The following is a 13226-nucleotide window of genomic DNA, read 5'->3' as shown; positions in this document are numbered from 1 at the left end:
TTCCTTTTCTTCTGTTGGAAATTGTAATTACTCTGTCGGCTATTCTGTTCTACTATCCTGTCTGTACTCCCCTTAAAAGTTTTACTTTGTAAACCACTTACACATACTGTTATTATTTTTGCTATATGAGATAAAGTTTAACTTGAACAAGGCTAAAGGAAAGGAAAAGGGTTGGGAGCTAATATTTAGTAAAAAGCCTAGTTAAATCAGTTCTACAATGAAACTTACTCAACTACTGAAAGCAAAAGGAGAGACACACATGGAGGTCAACGGTTCCAGAATACTCATATACAGACATGGGATATAGTCTTTTTTTTTATAATCTTTATTGAGTTTTTAAAGCTAACAAAAAAATGCAATACAATATCTATACAAATAATAATAATCATATATGCACTTATAATCAATCAGAATCCATACAACATTAACCCCCAACCAACATTTTCATAATGAATTAGGATTAAACAGGTGCTCAGACCACCCAACATTCTTAGACTGAGATAAAACCAGTGATGATAAAAAAATAATAATAATGTGATGCATCATGTATAGATTTTTCCCAGTTAAATTACATAGCTGTGACATGTACAGGATATACACAAATAAACTTAGTTAGAACACAAATATTCTTTTGCCCAATAATTCTTTTGTAGTCAGCTTGGTATGTTAATCTTAAAATACCACCTCAGTTTTTCTTCCCCAACTCTTGTGAGGTAGAAAGACTTCTTGAAAAGCATAACAGCAAAGTAAACTCCTCTCCCCATCCCTTTCTTTTGACCATGGTTATCCTAGAAAGTAGGCCAACCCATTTCATTCTCATCCTATTTCATTAAGAAAAGCTGTATTGACGTTCTTAAACATTTTGTATTTCATTTTCTCTTGCTACTCCCACTTAGGAGCACTCCAGAAAAATCACGTCCCCTTTGCTGGCCAATTAGAAAAATAGCCTACTCTAAGGATGACTCATTGCCCTTCAGGACAGTGGATGTGTCCAAGCAGTAGCATGTTGTCCCTTCCCGGTAACCACTTGAAATCATACCTATAATGTGCCTAGACTGTAGTCCCTAAAACAGCAGCACACAATCTTGCTATTAAGCCATATTGGCTTAAAGTCACAAAATGCAATGGAAAGGTAAAACTAAAGTGCTGCTGACTCAATAATCCATGGAAGTACACATCTTCCTCATTATTCACGGGGGATAGGGGCAGAGCCAGACCGCGAATAGGGAAATACCGCGAATATCCGGATCTGACCCACCCTCGCCTTACCTAGTGGTCTAGCGGGCTTTCGGGGCAGGAGCAATCTTCCTACGCTCCTGCCCCGTGTAGATCGCCAATAGGAAATGGCTGTAGGGAGTTCCTGTCGTAGTCTCGAGAGACTACGGGAGCTCACGGCAGCCATTTCCTATTGGCGATCGGCAGGGGGCAGGAGCGTAGGAAGATCACTTCTGCCCTGAAAGCCCGCTAGACCACCAGGTAAGGCCGGGAGGAAGGCAAAAATATGGGCTTTATTTTCCCCCCTCCCTCCCCCCAAAAAATCATCATAATGTGAAATCGCGAGTGGAGAAACCGCGAATGGGGAGGGGGAAGTGTAGTTAGTACAAATTTTGCTTTGAGGAAAAAAGTCAGTTTGCTCCCATGGACATGAAGTTCCTGATTATCAGAACATATCCAAAGTGAACTGCTAGCCTTTGTCCTAGCCAGCAAAACAAAACGTTTCCCATACTTGATCTTTAAATTCAGCAGTATGGGGTGGGTGGGTGGGTGTGTTTGTTTGTTTGTGTGTGTATACACACACTTTTTTGTGAAATAGAAAGGAAGGTTAGAACTGAAAAACTGGTTCAACTTGCTAGAATAACCTGGGTCAATTCACAATCCATTTTCACAATTACAAAGAGCAAGCATGCATGGCTGTAATGTGACATGCAACTAATGTAGGCCAACAGACACGTCAAGAGTATTATAAAGGAAAAGTCCCTCCACTCACTTGTGATATCATAAACAACAACTGCAACAGTGGAGTCACGAATGTAGCTAGGGATCAAGCTCCTGAACCGCTCTTGACCTGCCGTGTCCCATAATTGCAACCGTACCTAACAAATTAGGCAAAACAGCAAGAAATGTGAGATAAAAAGTCACACAAGTTCTCTGTTAGGAATACCTACTTGTGATATCGTAAACTACTACAGCCGCAGCAGAATCGCGGATGTAACTGGGAATGAGGCTACGGAAACGTTCCTGACCCGCTGTGTCCCAGAGCTGCAACCTAATCTGTGGGACGGAAAAAAGTAAACAAAAAAGAAAAACAAAGGAAAGAAAAAACAAATAATGGCAAAATTCTACTAAAAATAAAGAGCAAATAATATTTTTCTTTTGATCATCAAGACAAATAAAAACAATTTTCATGCAAGAAATGTTTGATGGCATGGAGTGAATTCAGAAAAGAAAGTTACTTACCTGTGACAAGACATTAACTTTGCTAGGAAATTCCAACATACAATATTTATTCTAGAACTTTCCAGTTTGGGCATGAACAGTAGTCTCCAAAGTATGCCAGTTTTGCAAGTTAATGAGTTCAACCACAGAAGGGGAGAAGGAAGGCAATATGAGCAGTGAACTGTTGTCTTCAGAAAACACTTGTCACAGGTAGGCAATTGTTTTCTCAAAAGAGAAACAGTTCACCTAGAGCAGGGGTGTCAAAGTCCCTCCTCGAGGGCCACAATCCAGTCGGGTTTTCAGGATTTCCCCAATGAATATGCATGAGATCTATTTTGTGACCAATCAGGCATCGGGCCTGCCAAGGTCCCAGTAAAAGCAGTCACGAAAGTCAATAGGAAATCCAGGAAGGGAGTTTGCAAGGTCTCCCCTAGCTCTGATCATGTTGATTTCCCGATTAACCACCAGGGGGAGCCTGAAATTCCTAAGAAACAGATAGGCAGGCAGTATTTAGGTCACCACCAGGGGAGCCCAAGAGCCACCCAGTTCCCTGCTGACTCAGCTAGATTAGGGCATGTCCCTAGAGTACAAAAGCCAGCAGTTGAGAACAGGCAGGCAGGCAGGATAGGGAGAAGGTTAAGGCCTTTCTTCCCTGTTGGCCCCCCTGGTCCAAGCAGAGGTGAGAGCTGTACACCCATGGAGGTAATTGAGGCTGGTGACTCACTGGATCGGCAACTACTGGACGAAGAAACCCCGATGGAATTACAAGGGAGTTTGCCTGAGGAAGTTGCTGAATATCCTGAACCGATGGAGGTTGGATTTACTACCAGGTGCCAGGAATGAACTACTTGACTGTGAGTTTTTGTTTGGGACTATTTTTGAACTCTGCATTTTGTTTTTGAATACTGGAAGCTGTGAGTGTGTCTGTTGGGGAGAGGTTTGCTATCACCCAGGGAGGGAATTTTGAAGGCTGTTTGAAAAGCTTTTTCAAGGCAAACCTAGGGCACTCTCCATGTCCCAGCAGTACTATAAAAGCTGCTGGAGGCTTCAGTTTGGAAACTGTGAATTGTATAGAACAGAGCAGAGAACTATATTTTTCTTTTCATTGCAACCTGCTTGGGAGCAAGCTGTGCAGGCACTAAGGACAGGAAGCCTCAAGCGCATTATTGACTGAGTCTGAAAGAAAGAGAAACTTGGAACTTTTTCTGAACAGTTTATTTTTTCTTTCTTTTGAGTTTTGCTTTGATTGAATTTTTGCTTTGGACACCCTTGACCTTATTTGTTTCATCCTGACCTTGATGTTTTTGAAAAGTAAAATTGAAATATTTTCATTTAAACCACAAATGGTGTGGAATTGGGTTTTTTTGTTGTTGTTCCTGTTTTTGTGTCAGTCCAATCCTGCAGGGTGACTCCGGTCCGGGTCACACGCTGGTGTACTTGTTGGTGTTAGCCACTGAGAGCGCTGTGGAGTCCCGGTCTTGGGCTACAGGGTGGCGACAATTTGCATGCACTGCTTTTTATTCTATGATAATAGATCTCATACATATTCATTGGGGAAATCCTGAAAACCCGACTGGATTGCAGACCTCACGGAGGGACTTTGACATCCCTGACCTAGAGTTACCACTGAAAATCTACATCCCATTCCAAAATGTTCAGTTAGTTGCCTATTAGCACTGAAGTAAAATGCATGAAGACAGTTTCATGGCAATCACAAACTCTACCTTAGAATTAACCAAGGGAACAATCCCAGAAATCCTTAAAATAAAGGGGGGGGGGGAAAAAGAGAATAGGGAAGGGGAACAGTCTCCCGGAAGAGGTGGTGGAGACAAAGACTGTGTCTGAATTCAAGAGGGCCTGGGATAAGCACGTGAGATCTCTCAGAGAGAGAAAGAGATAATGGTTACTGCGGATGGGCAAACTGGATGGGCCATTTGGCCTTTATCTGCCTTATGCTTCTATATTTATTTTTGTAGTTATACAACCACACTCAAAGCCGTTTACATACAGGTACTTCAACCATGAATTTGTTAGATGAAGTGTCCATCTCCTCCCATACTTCTGTAGCAAGCCTTAATATTTTAATGTCTGCAATAACTAATCACCTTCAGAACTGTGCACCAAGGGTACTGGCCCTACTTTCACATGACAGGATACATTGAACTATTTGTTCTGCTTGCTGGGTGGTGTGCATTTAAAACCAAAGACCCAAGTCTTAACACTAAAGAACTGGCAAAAGAATTCTGAGATAAATTTGTGAAAATGCAAAGACCATGATATGCAGAGTATATGAATTGTGAAGCCCTTGAAGATAACTCTGAGCACAGTTAAGGCTAAGCAGGATATTATAGCATCATCAAAATCCTACCTAGATCAGGCTACCCCTGTAAAGTGGACAACCAAGCAAGTAGACTGATCAGGGAGGCCATCAAGAAGCTAACAGCAACTCTGTACTAGCTAGAGAATGACACAGGGACAAATTTGTCCCCATCCCTGTGGGATCTACCACTATCCCCAACCCGTGCCCACGACCTGTGTCTCCATCCCCAACCCGTGCATCCTGTCTCTATCCCATCCCTGCAAGCTCTGTCTTCATCTGCACAAGCAGCCACATTTAAGTATTCAAGGCTTGTGCAGATTAAAACAGAGTTTGCAGGGATGGGGCAGGGACAGAACTCACAGGGAGAGGATGGGGATGAAGACAGATCCTGCGGAACCTGTGCTTTTGCATGGATTGCTCCTACTTTATTGAAGGTGCCAAAAGCCATCCTTGCAGAAATGTCTTTGATGAGATTTAAAACTTTGTTAAAAGACATATTTTTTTGAATTAGCCTTTGTGGTTCCAGGCATGCTAATAAATTTTCCATTCTGCACTTGGCTAGAGATTAGATTTGCGATTTAGTATGTAATATATATGTATTTTTAAATTATGGAGTTAGTATCTTCTACTTTATTTTAAGTGTGAATAATTTTGGTCTTTTCTATTTGGCATTCTTTTCTTTATAATGATTTGTATTTTATTGTAAACTCCCCATATCCACCCACAGACAAGACAGTTTGATTATCTCCCAGTTGGTAAGAAGTCATGTGTGTATTTAGGGAACAGATCCAATCTCTGGAGGCTAGAATAGCAGACCTTGAATAGTTGAGGTTAAGTGTTTTATAGAGGAAGCATACAGGGACAAAGCAGAAAAGTCCCACCTCTAGTCTGGCCAGAGGACACAGATTTCCAAAATAGTACTTCTTGGTACATAAGAACAGCCATACTGGATCAGACAATGGTCCATATAGCCCAGTCCCCTGTTTCCAACAGTGACCAATCCAGGTCACAGCACCTGGCAGAAACCCAAACAGTGGCAATATTCCATGATACCGATCCAGGGCAAGCAATGGTATACTTGTAAAATAATGCTCTCCTTCATTGTTAATATGGAGAGATTTCCAAAATCTGTAATACATACTGTAAGCATTTGGTATCTGTATGAATCAACCGTCAGAGGTTATATGTAGCAATAGTTTCCATAAAACATCAGCCTCTTAACAGACTTTAGATCCAGTCAAAATTCCATCCCTGTGGAGTTCAGAGCTTCTACCTTCATGATCAAGTCTGAAGCTCTGCTGCTGCCTTAAAAATGCCATTTGAGTAGAAAAAAAAGATTGCTTCCTAGATTCCTGAACTCAATACCATCTTGGCACACAGGATGATTAATAGGTTGCACTGAAGAGCCTGAAACGCTGAAAATGACATCTACCTTAGTCAGCAAGTCTTTCCTGCACATCTTCCACAGGTTAGATTTCCATAGGCTTGAAATAAAAACTGTAGGGGGCTCTGTGTTCCTCAGCCAAGCGGGAGGAGCAGAGGAAAAAAGTATGCAGTTTTCTGCAAGGCCAGGTTTACGGGTTGAGATGAAACACCTATCGCATTGACTTTGGAAGTGATTTCAAGAGCACCATATGCTGAATGGATAAGAGATTTCTGCTGGCCTCACCTTCAGTCAATAATACTGGAATTCACCTTGAACTCCTTGAGGAAGGTGATCGGTAAATCCATGTGCTCAGTGGTATATACAAAAGCAAGACTCTGTAGGTGTTGCATTCCATACTAATACATGTACTACCTTTTACTAAAGTTATCCAAGGTTTGACATTTCACTCTATGTTTCTTAAAATTCTTGACATATTTATGTGGTAGTTAGACATGTCTCATTTTAAAGCCTGCCATGCTTTTGTACCAAAGGTGTTGAAATGTCTTTGGTATGTTAGTCTCGGGCAGATCCACTGCTTTTGCATTATTTGGATGTCAGCCTAGTAGACCCAGATCATCTCTCATCTTTCCCATCTGAGAGGTCGATAGCAACATCCTAAGCAAATGTTGCAGTGCGATGCAACTTCATTCTCACTTGCACACAAAGACGATTATTTGCCTGCAATCTAGACAAAACCCAAATTCTACAATCTTTTCAGTCATCATAGAAAACTCAACTTCACAGAATTCAAGAGAAATACATTTTTAAACATGGACGAAAACATAGAAGAAAAAATGGGGTCTCAGGATATCAAAGGATGATATGCTGACAAGAACAAAATTACTCCTAAGGAAATTCTGTGCAATGTTGAATTTGCCAAGAACATAACGACCAATGTAGAATTTGGCAGACAAATAGAAAAGTCAGTAGCCACACTGGATTAGGCCAGAAGATGCTTCAATGCACAGGCAGAAGAGGAGATGGTAGCAGTTGCTGTGTTGACCTGTATAACTACGACAGAGGTTGGAGAGAGAGAGAGAGAGAGAGAGAGTGCTAGAGAAGAAACAAGAGGAGGGAAAGCAGAGAGGAATAGACGGCATACAGATACCAGGGTGCTGAGGCTGAAGCTTTAACCACTGTGCCACGCTCTCCAGACATGCTTGCCAGACCACCACATACAGTATTTTGAAACCCCAATGTTCACTTAGATCCTTATTATCAAATATGCTAAAAAAAAAAAAATGCAAACTAACAGCCCAAAGTACCAGTCCATATTATATACTGCAGCCTCATTTTATACAATGGAACCAATGATAGCACAAGACAATGCATCATATGTAACGCAGCAGCACGTATTACATCAGGTCTGAATTAAATATTTTACTTCTAAAGAAACTTTAAAGCACAAATGAGATAATGTGAAAAGATTTCAGCTCCGTGAAAATAATCTGCAGCTATCTGCTTCCAACTTAGAGTTGTTAGCTAGGATATCAGCACTTTAACATATTACATATATGATATTCAACAGCAAAGATTTACAATTTAATGTAAGGAAAGCTAGACGTGGCTGATCTAATGGTTCAGTGGCAAATGCACAGTGCCATGCAGAAGACTTGGGCTCTATTCTCAGGTCAGGTCTTCTTGCTGCCTAGGAAAGCCAGGAATACTATGGCTGTGGCATTCACAGCCCTTGGAAGATTGAGGGGGGAAGACTCAGTCACCGTAATGCTGACGTTTGTGGTAAAACTTAGGAATCATGGCTACAGACTTCCAGAAGAAAAACTAGTGCATGACCCTTAGCTTAGGGCTATCAGTTCAATAACTGGGCTTGGTATCAGAGGGAACATAAAGTACGATAAAAGAAAATAAAGCACTGTATTTCAGCCCTGGTTCCAAATTATACTAGAAGACACAAAAGGAGGAAAATGAGATTTCTCCATTAACACTGCCTCTCCCCAAAGTATACACTCAGCCTTTTTGATGTGTGACTAGCTCATCTTGCTATCTGAATGTTTTTTCTAATAGCACTGAACTCTGATTTATTGTACTTTGGGCAGTTTTTTTTCATTTACTATGAGTACTGTTTCGAGCTCAACTGAATCCATTCTGACATCTAAATTTTGAAGGTGGCACCAATATTTTGATGAGATGTGTCTAGGTTGTTTTTGACAAATCTTGTGCAGTTTTGTTTGCAAAACATCTAATACATGAGCAGTTGCTATCTGGTTCACTCAATTGTTTGATTTTTATTTTCATATAAGCCTATTTATGAATTATGGATTAAAAAACTAATTTCCATTTAAGTAAACCAAATATAATAAAAGTTCTTGCTACAAGCATCAGTAGGTCAATTTTCTGACCCAGTGGTTTATGCCAGTGTTATTTCTAGCGGGGAACTACATAAGAACATAAGAATAGCCTTACTGGGTCAGACCAATGGTCCATCAAGCCCAGTAGCCCGTTCGCATGGTGGACAATCCAGGTCACTAGTACCTGGCCAAAACCCAAGGTGTAGCAATATTCCATGCTACCAATACAGGACTATGGACTTTTCCTCCAGGAACTTGTCCAAACCTTTCTTCAAACCAGCTACGCTATCCACTTTTACCACAACCTCTGGCAATGCGTTCCAGAGCTGAATTATTTTTTGAGTGAAAAAAAATTTCCTCCTACTGGTATTAAAAGTATTTCCCTGTAACTTCATCGAGTGGTTCCCAGTCTTTGTAATTTTTGACAGCGTGAAAAATCAATCCACTTGTACTCGATCTACTCCACTCAGGATTTTGTAGACTTCAATCATATCTCCCCCTCAGCCGTCTCTTTTCCAAGCTGAAGATCCCTAACCGTTTTAGTCTTTCCTCATGAGATTTCATAACTACTCAGAGCAATATTTCCTATCACTTCCCAACCTACTTTTGTCTAAGAACATAAGAATAGCCTTACGGGATCAGACCAATGGTCCATCAAGTCCAGTAGCCCATTCTCATGGTGGACAATCCAGGTCACTAGTACCTGGCCAAAACCCAAGGAGTAGCAACATTCCATGCTACTGATCCAGGGCAAGCAGTGGCTTCCCCCATGTCTTAACAGATTATGGACTTTTCCTCCAGGAATTTGTCCAAACCTTTCTTAAAACCAGCTACACTATCCACTTTTACCACAACCTCTGGCAATGCGTTCCAGAGCTTAACTATTCTCTGAGTGAAAAAAATTTCCTCCTATTGGTTTTAAAAGTATTTCCCTGTAACTTTACCAATTGTCCCCAAGTCTTTGTACCCATTCTACTCCACTCAGGATTTTATAGACTTCAATCCTATCTCCCCTCAGCTGTCTCTTTTCCAAGCTGAAGAGCCCTAACCTTTTTAGTCTTTCCTCATACAAGAGGAGTTCTATCCCCTTTATCATCTTGGTCACTCTTCTTTGAACCTTTTCTAGCGCCACTATATCTTTCTTGAGATCAGGAGCAACTAGAAACCTCAAAGGGGAGGGGGGGGTCAAGAACCAAGGTCCCCTCTAGATTTCTGCAATCAAGGAGCCTGTATCTAGACATTGGGTATCTTACCTGCCCAGCAATCAAACACATGACCCTCTGAAGGGAAACATGCAGTACTGCCACTGAGCTCTTTATAAAGGTATGTTTATTTAATCCAATGTTGTATTGCTCAAGTTTTAAAAATGATTTTTTTTCCCCCAGAAGCCAGTTGTATGCATGCACTTAGATTTGTTCTTACAGATTTTGTCCTTAATAGTGTTATAATTTATGGTTTTTGTTTTGGGTGCTTTTAAATAAAAATACTGAAAATTATTTTTCCTAATACCCAGATCAGTGGTTCTCAAACCTATCCTGTGGGAACCACAGCCAGTCAGATTTTCAGGATATCCACAATGAATATTCATGGCATGCAAATCTCATGACTATTCAATATAGAGATCCTGAAAATTTGAGTGGCTGTGGCTCCATAGGACAAGTTGGGGAACCATTGACCCAGATGTAGACAAATTGAAATTATTCCTGTTTGAATATATGAGGGTACAGCTTGTGGAAGAGATGGAAGAAAACCCCCTATTCCATGAAGCAGTACAGATTGGGCTCCATGGTGAGTTAGCTTTCTTCAGCCATTAGTCCAAGAGCTTTCGTTTCTATAACCACCTCTCTAATACTACTCTTACTCCTCTGCCCTACAACCCAGCCTGCTGATTAACCGTTCCCCTTAACTGTATCCATGACATCCTGTTTGTCTCTCTTGCCTGTTTAGATTGTAAGCTCTTTCGAGCAGGGACTTTTTTATTCTTTGTGACTCTGTGCAGCGCTGCGTGCATCATAAGAACATAAGCATTGCCTCTGCTGGGTAAGACCAGAGGTCCATCATGCCCAGCAGTCCGCCCACGCAGTGGCTCATCAGGTCCAGGACATGTATTGTATTTTTCTATCTATACCTTTCTATCCCTTTTTCCTTCAGGAAATTATCTAATCCTTTCTTGAACCCCGATATCGTGCTCTGTCCTATCACACCCTCTGGAAGCTCATTCCAGGTGTCCACCACCCTTTAGGTGAAGAAGAACTTCCTAGCGTTGGTTCTGAATCTGTCCCCTTTTAATTTTTCTGAGTGCCCTCTCGTTCTTGTAGTTTTTGAAAGTTTGAAGAATATGTCTCTCTCCACTTTCTCTATGCCCTTCATGATCTTGTAAGTCTCTATCATGTCCCCTCTAAGTCTCCGCTTTTCCAGTGAAAAGAGCCCCAGTTTCTCTAGTCTTTCAGCATATGAAAAGTTTTCCACACCTTTTATCAATCGTGTCGCTCTTTTCTGAACCCTCTCGAGTAACGCCATATCCTTCTTAAGGTATGGCGACCAATATTGGACACAGTACTCCAGATGCGGGCGCACCATCGCCCGATACAACGGCAGGATAACCTCTTTCGTTCTGGCTGTAATACCTTTCTTGATAATACCTAGCATTCTATTCGCCTTCTTTGAGGCTGCTGTGCACTGTGTCAACGGCTTCATTGTCTTGTCCACCATTACCCCCAAGTCCTTTTCTAAGGTGCTCTCACCCATTTCCAGCCCTCCCATCATATAGCTGTACTTCAGGTTTCTGTTTCCCACATGCAAGACTTTACATTTCTCTACATTAAATTTCATCTGCCATCTCGCTGACCACTCTTCTAGTTGTTCAGGTCCCTTTGTAAATCTTCACAGTCCTCTTTTGTCCCAACTCCACTAAATAGTTTGGTGTCGTCTGCAAATTTTATTACCATGCACTTAGTCCCTGTTTCTAGATCGTTTATGAATACATTGAACAGCAGCGGTCCGAGCACTGACCCCTGCGGAACACCACTCGTGACCCTCCTCCAGTCAGAGTAGTGGCCCTTTACTCCCACCCTTTGCTTCCTACCCACCAACCAATTCTTAATCCATCTATGTACGTCTCCTTCCACCCCCATGGTTCTTCAGTTTCCGTAGTAGGCATTCATAGGTACCTTGTCAAAGGCTTTTTGGAAATCCAAGAATACGATGTCTATGGGGTCCCCTTTATCCATTCGTTTGTTAATTCCTTCGAAGAAGTGTAATAAGTTCATTAGGCACGATCTTCCCTTGCAGAAGCCATGCTGGCTTGTTTTCATCAGTTTATTTCTTTCTAGATGCTCATCGATGCTGTCTTTTATCAGCGTTTCTGCCATTTTCCCCGGAACTGAGGTCAGACTTACCAGTCTGTAGTTCCCCGAGTCACCTCTTGATCCCTTTTTGAAGATGGGCGTAACATTTGCTATCTTCCAATCCTCCGGGATCACGCCTGTATTCAGGGATAGGTTACAAACCTGCTTTAGTTCCTTCAAAACCCTGGGGTGGATTCCATCCGGGCCCGGAGATTTGTCACTTTTTAATCTATCTATCTGCCTATGTACGTCTTCGAGGCTTACCTCTGTTGATGTTAATTTCTCTATCTGGTCCCCTGTGAAGATTTTTTCAGGTTCCGGCATGTTGGATGTGTCCTCCTTTGTAAATACTGATGAAAAGAACATGTTTAGTCTATCCGCCACCTCTTTTTCCTCCTTCACCACTCCTTTTCTATCTCCGTCATCCAGCATCTGGTAGTGCTATAGAAATAATTAATAATAATAATCCCAGTCCTTGTCTGCCTTCTAGGTGGTCAAGAGGATAGAGGACTGGAAACGGAGCCACAGAACAGATACTGTATTCCGAGTTCCAGCAAGGACTTAAAATTCTGTGCTAGAATTTGGCCTTCCAGAGTGCAAGTGTGCCATTCAGCTTGATCCCAGAAATAGAGAATAAATGTTTTTTTCCCTATTGTGGGTCAGTTTCAATATATCCAAGGCCCCCTCACCTAGTAGTACTCTGCATCTCCTCTACAATAGATATGACCACTGGAAAAATGTTTTGTAAAATATTTGTACTGCAAGTCACTTCAATTTTCATGAGTTTTGGGGGAGGGTGGTAAGCTTAGAACTTTCTTATTTCAGGAAGGAATTTGTGAAATAAAGGTACTGAAGAAATCACTTAAAATGGATGATTTTATTTTGTTTCAGTTAGTGCTGCTGAAAAATTGCATCTCTTCCCAGCCTCAAGTTTTGCCTGTCCTATGTACAGCAATTTTGAATCCTATAGTGGTAAGTTCAAGTTCTGAGATGGTGTAACCAGAACTGGATCCAGATCATTAGACACAGCGTCCTTAAGTGCAGATGTGATGAGTAAGAAAAGGTTTTATTATCCAAACATGCCACAATGAGAAAAATGTGGTGAAACTAAAAATCATAAGATGGGATGATGACTACCAGCATAGCTGGCAACCTGGAAAGAAGAGATAGGTACAAAGCCAGTGTAAAGGTGAGTTAAGCAAGAAGACTGTGGAATAAAGGTACATTAAGGTAAAAATAGGTTAACACAAAACAGATGGAACATGGAAACATTCCGGCCATTTTCTGCATTTTGGGTCCTAGAGGTATTTGCAAATTTCTTAATGAGTATAACCATAAGATACAATGTAAAAGTTGCAACAAGGCAGGACATTTTCCCTGAAAACTAA

The 13226-nt window shown here is 41.3% G+C and overlaps 1 protein-coding gene across 2 annotated transcripts in view; it reads right to left on the bottom strand.

Annotated features, from left to right (window-relative positions):
• The window catches only part of RAB6A (RAB6A, member RAS oncogene family), a 165985-nt gene that overhangs the window by 27753 nt on the left and 125006 nt on the right, over window positions 1-13226 (bottom strand). Inside the window, exon 4 of one of the 2 annotated variants that reach the window (XM_033947851.1) lies at window positions 2166-2271. In XM_033947851.1, the coding sequence (XP_033803742.1) occupies window positions 2166-2271 (106 nt within the window). Of the gene's footprint in view, window positions 1-1987; window positions 2094-2165; window positions 2272-13226 lie in introns of both variants that reach the window. The other variant, XM_033947850.1, reaches the window with a different exon arrangement.

Source organism: Geotrypetes seraphini, chromosome 6 (genome assembly GCF_902459505.1).
Source record: "Geotrypetes seraphini chromosome 6, aGeoSer1.1, whole genome shotgun sequence".
NCBI classification, from domain to species: Eukaryota; Metazoa; Chordata; class Amphibia; order Gymnophiona; family Dermophiidae; genus Geotrypetes; species Geotrypetes seraphini.
This window is presented reverse-complemented; position numbering and strand designations above follow the sequence as displayed.